The 13,146-nt window shown below is 37.4% G+C and overlaps 1 protein-coding gene across 2 annotated transcripts in view; it reads left to right on the forward strand.

Annotated features, from left to right (window-relative positions):
• The window catches only part of nckap1l (NCK associated protein 1 like), a 59,224-nt gene extending 54,586 nt beyond the window's left edge, over positions 1 to 4,638 (forward strand). For both annotated transcript variants that reach the window (XM_026240797.1, XM_026240796.1), the window contains 3 exons: positions 3,219 to 3,328; positions 3,800 to 3,889; positions 3,984 to 4,638. In XM_026240797.1, the coding sequence (XP_026096582.1) occupies positions 3,219 to 3,328; positions 3,800 to 3,889; positions 3,984 to 4,100 (317 nt within the window). In that variant the 3' untranslated portion in view covers positions 4,101 to 4,638. The remainder of the gene's footprint in view (positions 1 to 3,218; positions 3,329 to 3,799; positions 3,890 to 3,983) is intronic.
• The last annotated feature ends 8,508 nt before the right edge of the window (positions 4,639 to 13,146 follow it).

Genomic DNA, 13,146 nt, shown 5'->3' on the forward strand with positions numbered 1-13,146 from the left:
AAAATATCATGGTATCGTTGTTACAGCTCTAAAATGTGTATAAAAAACGAAAGGAATTTACACTGGACACAATGTTTTATTTTTCAGCAACATCCAGAATATTTGGAACAGCAATATTTGTTTATTTTTTATTTGATTTGTTTCTGAAATTTTTGATGAATCGTTGGGTTTCTTGATTAGAAAAAAAAGAAGAAGAAAACTAAAGGCTGACATTTATTTAACCTAAATCTGTACAGTTATATAATATAGATATAATTGATAATTTCATATAAATTATTTATACATTTTTATATACATAATATGATTTAATAACAACCCAATTTGTATCAAAACAATGTTCTGACTAGCTTTGTAAAATTATATTACATGTCTGAATGAAGCAAATGGCAGATTCACTCTCTTGCAGCAGGAAACGCTTATGGTACAGCACATACAGCATTTCCTCGGGTTACTGCTGCAAACACAGCAGCTATGCTGAAACACTGCTTTAATAAGAATTATACAGAGATGAGATGAAAAGAAAATACCATCTAAACTTTTCTGAAGACAGTTCCCCCCAGAAATACATTCATATGCAGGTGCTTGTCATATAATTAGAGTATCATCAAAAGGTTGATTTATTTCAGTAATTCCATTCTAAAAGTGAAATTTGTATGTTATATTCATTCATTACACACAGACTGATATATTTCAAATGTTTATTTCTTTTAATTTTGATGATTATAACCGACAACTATGAAAAATCCCAAATTCAGTATCTCAGAAAATTAGAATATTGTGAAAAGGTTCAATATTGAAGACACCTGGTGCCACACTCTAATCAGCTAATTAACTCAAAACACCTGCAAAGCCTTTAAATGGTTTCAATCTATTTCTGTAGGCTATACAATCATGGGGAAGACTGCTGACTTGACAGTTGTCCAAAAGATGACCATTTACACCTTGCACAAGGAGGGCAAGACACAAAAAGGTCATTGCAAAAGATGCTGTTCACAGAGGCTGTTCACAGAGCTCTGTGTCCAAACACATTAATAGAGAGGGGAAGGGAAGGAAAAGATGTGGTAGAAAAAAGTGTACAAGCAATAGGGATAACCGCAGCCTGGAGAGGATTGTGAAACAAAACCCATTCAAAAATGTGGGGGAGATTCACAAAGAGTGAACTGCAGCTGGAGTCAGTGCTTCAAGAACCACTACACACAGACGTATGCAAGACATGGGTTTCAGCTTCGCATTTCTTGTGTCAAGCCACTCTTGAACAACAGACAGCGGCAGAAGAGTCTCGCTTCAGAAAGGACTGGACTATTGCTGAGTGCTCCACAGTTATGTTCTCTGATGAAAGTAAATTGTGTATTTCCTTTGGATATCAGGGTCCCAGAGTCTGGAGGAAGAGAGGAGAGGCACACAATCCACGTTGCTTGAGGTCCAGTGTAGAGTTTCCACAGTCAGGGATGGTTTGGGGTGCCATGTCATCTGCTGGTGTTGGTGTTTTCTGAGGTCAAAGGTCAACGCAGCCGTATACCAGGAAGTTTTAGAGCACTTCATGCTTCCTGCTGCTGACCAACTTTATGGAGATGCAGATTTAATTTTCCAACAGGACTTGGTACCAGTACCTGGTTTAAGGACCATGGTATTCCTGTTCTTAATTGGCCAGCAAACTCACCTGACCTTAACCCCATAGAAAATCTGTGTGGTATTGTGAAGAGGAAGATGCGATATGTCAGACCCAACAATGAAGAAATAACAACTAATATTGAGTGCTGTACATGCTCATACTTTTCATGTTCATACTTTACAGTTGGCCAAGATTTCTAAAGATCTTTTTTTGTATTTGTCTTAAACAATATTCTAATTTTCTGAGATACTGAATTTGGGATTTTCCTTAGTTGTCAGTTATAATCATCAAAATTAAAAGAAATAAACATTAGAAATATACAGTATTAGTCTGTGTGTAATGAAAGAATATAATATAAAAGTTTCACTTTTTGAATAGAATTAGTTAAATAAATCAACTTTTTTATGGTATTCTAATTATATGACCAGCACCTGTATATCCCCAAATCAGTATCTAGGATTTTCTTCCAACATTTTGTGCATCATGAACAGTGAGTGATCTGCCTGCTACAGTATTTTTCTCTTTGTGTCCATCTTCAGCATCACTGGCCCCTATTAATGACCATTTACAGACTTAATATATTTACACATAAATTATATTTTGAAAAATTAATGTGTTGTAACACATTTTGTGCAAGTCCAGAACAGAGACAAGCTGCAATTGTCAAACGCGGTTGCCCATCATGTAAGTTCCTGGTAAGCTTTTTTGTCAGAGTAAGGGATTCCTACACTTTCGGTTTTTGAGGAGACATGAAAAACAGTGCATAGCACAGGAACGGTATAATGGAAAATATTAGTGGTTTTGAAACATCTTCAAATCGCGATATACCTTGAAACTGGCAATCGGCCCATCCTTAGTTCCTTGTGTGCATTCTTCCTGCTTGTATCTTTAGTCTTGTTAGAACTCGCTATTCAGCATATTGCATCTAGTCTAGTTTCCCTCTTGTTAATTCTAGTTTTTATCTGTTCACATGTTTAGTCTATAGTCTAGTTCCAGTCTTTATGGTTTAGTTCTTTATTTTAGTTCTTGAACCTTTTGATTTTTTCCCCTTTTCCTAGCTTGTTTCTATTGTTATCCTTTTTTAAATAAAAAAAGTTCTAGTTAATAATTTCTAGTATTTTTTATTACTTTGTTTTTCCTTTTCTGTTTTATTTCTTGTTTTATCTCTCTAGTCATAGTTTCAAAAGTTTTTACTTTTGATCTGTGTCTATCTCTCGTCTCTCCAGTTCTCTTGTCTTTATGTTTGTCTGTCATGTTGGTTCCTTCCCTGCTTCCTGGGTCCTCCCTGGTTGCTGATTCTTCTGACCTGACAGACATTTTGGGGTTTCAAGAGTTACCTTCCCCAGGGCCAAGCCTGTGGTTTCTTCAGCTGCTACCTAGTCTCCTTTTGCCACAGAGTCTGGAGCTACCTCCAACTCTCCGGTTCTCCTGTCATGTACCCTGCTCTGTTATGTGGACTGTCTTCCTCCCTCATCATTTTGTGTTCTCGTTTTTGTTAATAAACTCCGTTACTCCGTTCATTCTGCATTTGTGTCCTCCCTCATTTAAGATGTACTGTGCTGAACAATTTCTGAAACTCAAATGAACTTGTCTTGTTTTTCAACAGGTCACCAAAACAACATTCATTGCTTGGCTACTGCAGTTAACCATCTCGCTGCAGCTATGTTCACTGTCCAGAGTCAAAATATCCAGACTCAGCTTCAAGAATTCCTGAAGGTGAATGATACACCATTAAATGCACAGCAAAAATTCAGTATTTTTCATTCCATACACTGACATTGAAAATACATAGCAAACATGTACTGAAAATCATGGTAAAAATTCACTATAAGGTTCCATTTGTTAATGTTAGTTAACTATATTTGTCATCATGAACTTACAATGAAAACATTTTTTAAAGCATGTGTTAATCTCAGTTAATGTTAATTTCATAATTCACTAATACATTATTAAAAAATTGTTTTGGTAATATTAGTATTCTTAATATTACACCCTGGGCTGACATGAAACAACAGTAAATACATTTGTACTTTTAAATAATGTTAAGAAAGATTATTAAATACTGTAACAAATATATTGCTTATTGTTAGTTAATGCACTAATTATTAATCTGACCTTATTGTAAAGTCTTAACAAACTTTTTGTATTTTATTTTATCTAATATATATGATAACACTCATCTTGTAGGTGGCATCATCTGTCTTACTGCAGTTAGGTCAGAATGTGGAGCGAGCAGAAATAAAGAACAGAGATTCAATTTATCTCCTTCTAGACATGGTAATAAACCTTTGGAGAGTAATATAATTATTCAAATGTAAAAAAAAAAAAAAGGTTTATTATACAAATCTTTTTTGTATTCTTTGGGTTGTAGATAGTGGAGCAGTCACCGTTCTTGAGTCAAGACATGCTGGAAAAGTGTTTTCCATATGTACTCCTCAGAAACTCTTACAGAGAGGTGCACAAGACCTTCGTCCACACTATGGGCTGAACTAATGAGGATGTGAAATCATGACTTGTTTTTATATATCATAGTTAAATAGTTTAAAATGATATTCAGCTGGTTTGATTTTGGTTGTGGAGACCTGTCTTTAAATAGATTCCAGTGGACTCTGGTGATATTAAACACTGGAAATATTAAACATTTAACCTTGTTTTCATGATGCTTTATAACTGAAAGCTGGATTTCCAAGTAGATAATTCTCAAAAGCTGATGCATTATACAAATTCAATGAGAACTAGTGATAGGAAATCGAGGCTTTCTGAACCATTTGAGGCTTTCATGAAATTGTGCCAAAAACTTTTCATTAAGGCTGATTTATACTTGTAACTATGTAGCCTGACGTGCACCTCTTTAAAAATGTCATAGCACTTAAAATCTGCGTGGATCACAAGGGCTGTTATTGGTCTTCCAGTACCCCTCCCTCCATATGTATTGAGTTTTGTGTGTGTTTTTTGGACTTTATTATTTTAATGTTACATCTTCTTATTAAAAAAAAACAAAGCAAATAATACGTGTCTTGTCATTTCTTATAATTCTTAGCATTATATCTGTGACACACAGTTGTTCTGCCACGGTATGTTACAAGTCCTTGAGGAGATTGAAAAAAATGCCATCTTCTTTTGTTCCGTTGTCATCTCTTTTTTGTAGTTTTTAATAAAGTATCTGTTCTTTGATATTTATTTGCCACAGACACCGCTGATGTTTCTTCCGACAAGTTGATGCTGAAATGGATGCGAGTAGTTGCAAAAATATTTTGGGTGAGCTGTTCAGGGTCTCAGAGACCCCAGCTATAGAATATGCCGGTGTGACATGCATTATTCTAAAATATTTTACTGAATCCTAAATAAGTGTACACAGACACAGAAACACACACACACAACCAGGTCAATGTAATTCAAACACAAAAGTCATGCGAAGTGCTGATTTTTTTTTTTACCAGCCTTCCCAACCTTCCCGTACTGCATGGCATTCAAAGCTGTTTTGTCATTTCGATACAAGCATCGTCACAGTGTGCGACACAACATTGCTTTGAAAATTGCGTCGGAGACTTGGTATCAATTGTCCCATCACTAATGATAACCAGAATTTTGTTTTATATCCTTTACAGCCTCAGAATATAAGCAGAAAACCATCTATGATGCTAAAATAATTTCTAGGCAATGACCGTGTTGTACAATGTGACTGAGCAGTACATTGCACATTTGTATTTGTTTAAATGCATTTAAATTAAAGCTTTTTCTAGAAATGATCAAAAATGTGATTTCAGATAAAAGGGCAAATGTCACGGAATAAAGTTTACAAAAAAATCATTAGAGATACGCTTTTGTCTGTGTTATGTACACACATAGTAGTGTGGTAGTTTGCATGAACAGATTTTAAAGGATATTTGTAAATAATAAAATGGATTCAAATACCTTTAGTGCAGGGGTGTCAAAGTCAATTTCTGGAAGTCCAGAGCCCTTCAGAGTTTTGTTCCAACTCTGCTCCAACACGCATAGCATACATTTTTTTTATTAGCCTGAAGAACTTGATCAGTTGGATCAGGGGCATGTACAATGAAGCTAGATTAGCTGGCTGGACAGATAAGTTTCAAGTTAGTTTGCACCAATCCTGGGTTTTAGGTACCACATAAGTAGCTTGGCTTTTATCAGCATTCATTGACATTAACTTACACTCCACGGCTAACCTGCTCCGGGGCAGGTTATGTTCCGGGTTAGAGATCTCAAACTGAAGCTGGACCAATCAGATGTGAGAGAAGTGACACATGTCTGATACAAAGTCACTCCAGTTTATCTTGCGTCAAATTAAAGGTCACTAATGCTAAAAATAAAATAAAAAACAATTAGAAGAAGTCTGGCTTTAATGATATATTTTTTTATGATTTATATTGATTTGATTTTAATTTAATGACCACACTGCCAAGCTGGTGGAATTTGTTTTCAGTACAGCTCTTTGGTACAGGTTCCAGCATTACATTAAACAAACAATAAACATATAAAATAAAATAACATACATATACATACATACAGATAATGTATAAGGAGTCATGCTTAATCCACAGTCCTCAGCGTTCAGAGTTCAAAATGTTTATTGCTATTGGGATGAAACTGTTTTGAAGCGAGTTGTTCTGGAGGCGATTGTCCTGTAACGCCTCCCAGAGGGCAGTAGCTGGAAGGCGTAGTGTGCAGGGTGGGTGATATCAGAAATTATTTTGTGGGCTCTGCGTAGTGTCCGTTTGTGGTAGAGTGATTCAAGGGATGGTAGGGGTGAACCAATGACTTTGGATGCTCTGTCGATGATGCGCTGTAATTTCTTCCGGGAAAGTGTGTCAAGACTGCCAAGCCAAACTGTGATGGATGTGGTGAGGATGCTTTCAACGAAGGCCGTATAGAAGCGGAGCAGGAGATGAAACCTTACTCTGAACTTCTTGAGCTGTCGGAGATGGAAAAGTCTTTGCTGGGCTTTTTTGTAGATATGATCTGAGTTGATTTTCCATTTGAGGTTGTTGCTGATATGGGTCCCAAGGAATTTGTATGTGTCAATGATGGAGATGGGTTCACCTTCAATGAGCACTGGAGTTTTGGGGGATGGCTGACGTCTCAGGTCGACGATGAGTTCTTTTGTTTTTGTTGTATTGAGTAGAAGATCATGGTCTGTACACCAGGTCACTACTTGGTTGATCTGTGCATGGTATTCGGTTTCTTGGTTGTTGGTGATGAATCCTATGATGGTTGTATCGTCTGCATATTTGTATAGGCCGACAGAGCTATGGTGTGATGTGAGCTGGTTTGTGTAGAGAGAGAATAGCCAGGGTGAGAGAACACAACCTTGAGGTGCGCCTGTACTGTGGAACAGAGGGGAGGATGTATGATTGTTAATCTTTACCTTCTGTTGCCTGTTCCAGAGAAAACTGTGAATCCAGTGACAGATGCATGGGTCGATATTCATGTCCAGTAATATATTAAAAAGTTTGGCCGGGTTTATTGTATTGAATGCAGAACTGAAATCCATAAACAGGATGCGGGCATATGTATTTGCGGACTCAAGGTGGTTCAGTATGTGATGAATTGCTAAGTTGACGGTGTCCTCAACTGACCTGTTGGCTCTGTATGCAAATTGGAATGGGTCCATGAGGGGGGTGGTGACAGTTTTTAGGTGATTGAGTATGATGCGCTCGAATGATTTCATGACTGCTGATGTCAAGACAATAGGTCTGTAATCATTGAGGCAGAAGATGGTCTTGGTCTTAGGAACCAGAATGATAATGGATTCTTTGAAGCAGTTGGGTACTAAGTTTTGACAGAGGGAGGTATTGAAAATGTGGGCGAAGACCCCAGCCAGTTCTGCAGTGCAGTGGTGGAGAACAGTGGGGCTGATGTTGTCTGGACCGGGAGCTTTATTCCTCTTAAGTCCCCTGAAGGTGCTCCTCACCTCCTCCTTGTGAATGGTAAAAGGGGGGGAGGGGATGGGGGAGGGAGGAGATGGTGGTGTAGCCGCTACCTGCTCAAACCTCCCAAAAAAGAAGTTGAGTTTATCAGAGAGCTGATCATCGCAGTCAGGTATGGGGGTGGGTTTCTTTTTATAATTTGTTATGTTTTGAAGTTTTTTCCAGATAAAACGTGTATCATTAGTGGTGATTTGTTCTTCTAGATTAGTAGCATAATTGGATTTGGCTCTTCTTATTGCAGATAACAGTTTGTATTTGGAAGCCATATATTGTTCTTTGTTTCCTGATAGATGAGCTGCATTTTTATCCTTTCTTAACTGTTTAATATCTTTGTTAAACCACGGTTTGTTGTTATTGTAGTATTTGATTTTTTTGGTCGGTATGCAAAGGTCCACACAGGAATTTACATATGACGTTATTACGTCGGTGACGTCATGGAGATCACCTGCAGCATGGAAAACTTCCCAGTCTGTGCACGCGAAACAACCACAAAGTTTGTCGATGGCCTCTGGGGACCAGCACCGGACGAATTTTGATGGTGACTTAATGTTAGTTTTTTCTGTATTGTGGAATTAGCAGCAGCATTGCGTGGTCGGACCTGCCCAGCGGAGCCCTTGGGAAAGCACGATAAGCCTAATATAATTATTTTAATACATATTATTATTATTATTAATATTATTTATCTTTTACACACAAGCAATTTTAGTTTAACAGTTATTATAAATTATTTATTTTAAATAAATATGAATGTATACAGATCATGTAATATAAATAAGCTATTTATAAATAAATAAATAAATAATGTATACAGATCACAAAATATAAATAGTGCACTATTTTAATAATAAAACATCTGACCTTACATGTTCGAGTCTCTTTCACTATATTTTCATATGGCGTTTAAATTTGTCATATTCTTCAATCTCTTAACCTTTAGCAAAACCTTTAACCTAAGTTTTGAATCTCACTGGGTCTCTCGTGAGAAGTAAAGGCTTGTGATTAGCTGTTCACCAGTGATGTCACACATTCATGTGCATGTGCTCCATAAACTCAAGATCAAAGCCTGAGTTGACAAAGAAAGTTGATGATCAGCATCACAGTACCAACAAAGCTGGATTGGAGAGGTTTGGTTTTGTCAACTCAAAACTAATCCTGTAACTCTGAATTTGTTCAGCTACCATCATGGTACAGGCCCCAGGTGTTGTTAATTAGAATTTAATCTAAACCTCCAGGAATTGAGTTTGACACCCCTGCTTTAGCGGCATTGTTCCTCTCATGACTCTATTACAGTGATCCTCAAATCTTGCTCATGAGATCCACTTTCCTGCCGAGTTTAGTTCCAACCCTGATAAAACAAACCTACGTTTGATTTTCTAATGACCATGAAAACACTGATTAGCAAACTTGATTAGGGTTAGAGCTAAACCTTGAAGGAAAGTAGATCATGTGAGCCAGATTTGAGGTTCTCTGCTCTATTAAAATCTCAGCCTCCTCCTTTTTCTGCTAAAGTTAAGAACAGGGGTGTCAAACTCAATTCCTGGAGGGCTGGAGGACTGCAGAGTTTAGATTCAATCCTAATTAAAAACACCTGATCCAACTGATCAAGTCCTTCAGGCTAATTAACAATTTCATGGCATACATGCTGCAGCAGGATTGGAACAAAACTCTGCAGAGCTCCGGCCCTCCAGGAATTGAGTTTGACACCCTTGGTCTAGTGGTTTACTAAAGATCTAAAGCAGGGATCCTCAAATCACAGACCTTTTCCATTAGCAAAAACAGCATGATGTGCATGGCAGTGCCGTCATTTAATTCAGCTCATGTATTTTGTTGTTGACATTTTAAAGAGCCACACAGATGGGAAATCAAAAATTACCTGTATTACAGTGTATGATGTAGCTGTCCATCAGTGTAAACAATGTGCAAAGCAATTAAACCAAAAAGTACACTATTTATAAAGTTATTGGCTTCTAAAGTAAGGAGTCGACTCTGAATCGCTGAAACGAGTCGTTATAGATTTAAAATCTTTTGCCCATCTCTTTGTACGTCACTAGAACACTTTGCATAATAATCTCCGCCTACCGTCTTGGGAGAAAAAAAACTCTGACCTGCTCCACCCCCCACACAGACGCTCTGGTTGGTGTGAGAGCATCATGTCGAGGAGACAGTGTGTTTTTAATTGTAAAGGCAAGTTTTTTTATTTTCACTGCCAAAGAATGAAAATCAGAAGAACCAATGGCTAAAATTCATTTTTACCACAATAACAGAGCAGTACAACAAATCCCTTTTGTTGTGTTCACAACATTTCACTAATGACTGCTTTTCTAATCTCGGTGAGTACAAGGCGGGATTTTCAAAGCGTTTGGCCATAAAAGAGGGTTCATTACCAACTTTATTAAGACCAACAAGCATCTCCGAATCACAACCTGTAAGTATGATTATGAAGTTATGTGTTTGTTTTCTCCTGAGCATCTTATCAGTATGTGTGCTGTCTGCAGCCTTTGTCTGCGCTGATCTTCATTTACAAAAATGTCATTAAAAGTCTCCCTTCGATGTCATTAAACATCTCCCTTCGATATATCTAATGTGACCACGCCCCCGCGCTGAACGTGCTATTCAGATTCAAACTGAAGCGCGCGGCTTGAATACGCCCACACAGAAGAAAAAGCATCGAGGCTGTTCAAGTTTTTTATTTTACTGTTTGCTTCGCAATGAGAGGAGTAAGACATAATTCACCCCAAAAAGATGCTAAAGCATTGTTTACCGTGAAGTTGCGGAACAACCAATCAAAACTGACTATGTCAGTTGACCTATCAGAACACAGTATTCTACCGAAAGGTGGGGTTTAAGGAAACTGAATCTTTTGAACAGCTTTGCGTGAACCGTTTGGGGATCTCTGAGAATTGAGGTAATTTTAAAATGATATTTTGACAAAATGACAATGTTTTTTAAACCTTGGATGGATTTAAACCTGTTGTACAGGACTCATAAACAGTGATAGGAAGCTTAGAATTTTCATCTTACTGGCTCTTTAATCAACATTATACTGCGAAGTGCAGGTAAGCTAGTGCAGGTACTGCAAAATCGAGTTTCGTACTTGTTGTATGAGCCCTCTCTCCGCTCTTGCTATCAACAGAGGCAGGATGTCTGAGTGACTGTAGCATCGAGCAGAGTGAAGTACATGCCCAAGCGGCCTCCATTAGAAAAGGCCCAGTGGCCCGTTGGTATGATTTTCGCTTAGAGAGAGTTCCCGGGTTCAAATTAAGGATGAGCCCGCTTAAGAACGTATTTTTGTTCACCAGTATCTGTAAAGCGAGTGCGGTCAAATAAATGGCTGAGGGGTCTACAGAATCTTCCACGCAGTTGCTCATTGGTCTAGGGGTATGATTCTTGCATAGGGTTTGAGAGTTCCTGGGTTTAAATCCTGGACAAACCTACCTCTGGCTTTGGAGCCACTTTTCTTGAGCAGTTTCCATCCATATTACCTTTTCAGGGGCCAAACGCACGCTGACATCAAATACATTTACATTAAGTCATTTTGCAAACACTTTTATCCAAAGCGACTTTTGGGAAATACATAAAGCGATTATTCTTAAAGGGGCAAACAGACACAGGAAGTGCTTGTAATAAAGTTTTTATGAACTGCTAAAACCCCAATCTCTAAACCAAATTCTCACTGTGATGCAGTTCTGCAAAATGTTGAACACAAGCTGCAAAAGTTCAACACAACTAAAGCAGATTTGTCATAGTTTAACCACAAATATTTAAAATTGTTCACACTTGTTTCTAATGACGTGATCAAACTAACTGTACAAATTATGAGCCAGTTCAGAGTGCACAAGTGGCACAGGTGACTAAATGATAATATGAACAAAAGATGGAAACAATCTGAGAAGGAGAGGAGGAAGAGTACATGTAAGAAGTTGAGGATGAGTAGGAAGATAATGAAGAGAGAAAGAGTAAGGTTTAGATAGTGTTATCAAGGCTGGATCTGTTAGACCAGAGGTCTCTCTTAGTGTAGCAAAAAAAACCAACAATACTTGTGATGTGGAGAAAGTCCTCAGGCCGAACTCAAGCACAAATACATGATGCTGAGACAGAATGAATCTCTCATTGATCCTGATTTTTCAATTACACAACTCACAGTATCTGAGTGTACTGTGTCATGCTATTCATTTAGAGTTTTACAGTTTTTCTGTTTTAATTTTATTTTGATCAAAATTTATTTTTCTGTAAATGTAGAAGTTCTCTTTGCAATAGTCTTATCCCTCAAAATATCTAGTCATTAGTTCATCGTACAAGTAATAAAATGCAAAATGTTAGAAAATGTAACATATAAAGCATGAAGAGTAGCGGCCCTAGTACTGAGCCTTGAGGTACTCCATACTGCACTTGTGATCGATATGATACATCTTCATTCAATGCTACGAACTGATGGCGGTCATATAAGTACGATTTAAACCATGCTAATGCACTTCCATTAATGCCAACAAAGTCTATGCAAAAGAATGTTGTGGTCAATAGTGTCGAACGCAGCACTAAGATCCAATAAAACTAATAGAGAGATACAAGCACGATCAGATGATAAGAGCAGGTCATTTGTAACGCTAAGGAGAGCAGTCTCAGTACTATGATATGGTCTAAATCCTTACTGGAAATCCTCGCATATACCATTTTTCTCTAAAAAGGAATATAATTGTCAGGATACAACCTTTTCAAGTATCTTGGACAGAAAAGGGAGATTCGAGATTGGTCTATAATTAACTAGTTCTTTGGGGTTTAAGGTTTTTTGATGAGAGGCTTAATAACAGCCAGTTTTAAGGTTTTGGGGACATATCCTAATGATAATGAGGAACTAATAATAGTCAGAAGAGGATCTATGACTTCTGGAATCACCTCTTTTAATAGCTTAGATGGTATAGGGTCTAACATACATGTTTTTGGTTTAGATGATTTAACAAGTTTATAAAATTATTCCTCTCCTGTAGTAGAGAATGAGTGGAACTGTTCCTCAGGGGGTCTATAGTGCACTGTCTGATGCGATACTGTAGCTGACGGCTGAATGGTTACAATTTTATCTCTAATAGTATCGATTTTAGAAGTAAAGTAGTTCATAAAGTCAATATTGCTGTGAAGTTGGGAAATGTCAACACTTGTTGAAACTTTGTTTTTCGTTAATTTAGCCACTGTATTGAATAAATACCTGGGGTTATGTTTGTTTTCATCTAAAAGAGAAGAAAAGTTATGGGATCTAGCAGTTTTCAATGCTTTTCTGTAGGATAGGCTACTTTTCCGCCAAGCAATACGAAATACCTCTAGTTTTGTATTTCTCGAGCTGCGCTCCATTTTTCGGGCTGCTCTCTTTAGGGTGTGAGTATTCTCATAATACCAAGGTGTCATACTGGTTTCCTTAACCTTCCTTAAGCGTAAAGGAGCAACTGTATTTAAAGTACTAGAAAAGAGAGAGTCCATATAGTTTCTGTTATATCATCAAGTTGTTCTGAGGTTTTGGATATGCTAAGGAAAAAATTAGTCTTTTTTGGTAGAAGTGATGGTTCTTCCATACTTGTAACAAGAAGTAGAATTTAA

The sequence above is a fragment of the Carassius auratus genome, linkage group LG36F, assembly GCF_003368295.1.
Source record: "Carassius auratus strain Wakin linkage group LG36F, ASM336829v1, whole genome shotgun sequence".
Lineage (NCBI taxonomy): Eukaryota > Metazoa > Chordata > Actinopteri > Cypriniformes > Cyprinidae > Carassius > Carassius auratus.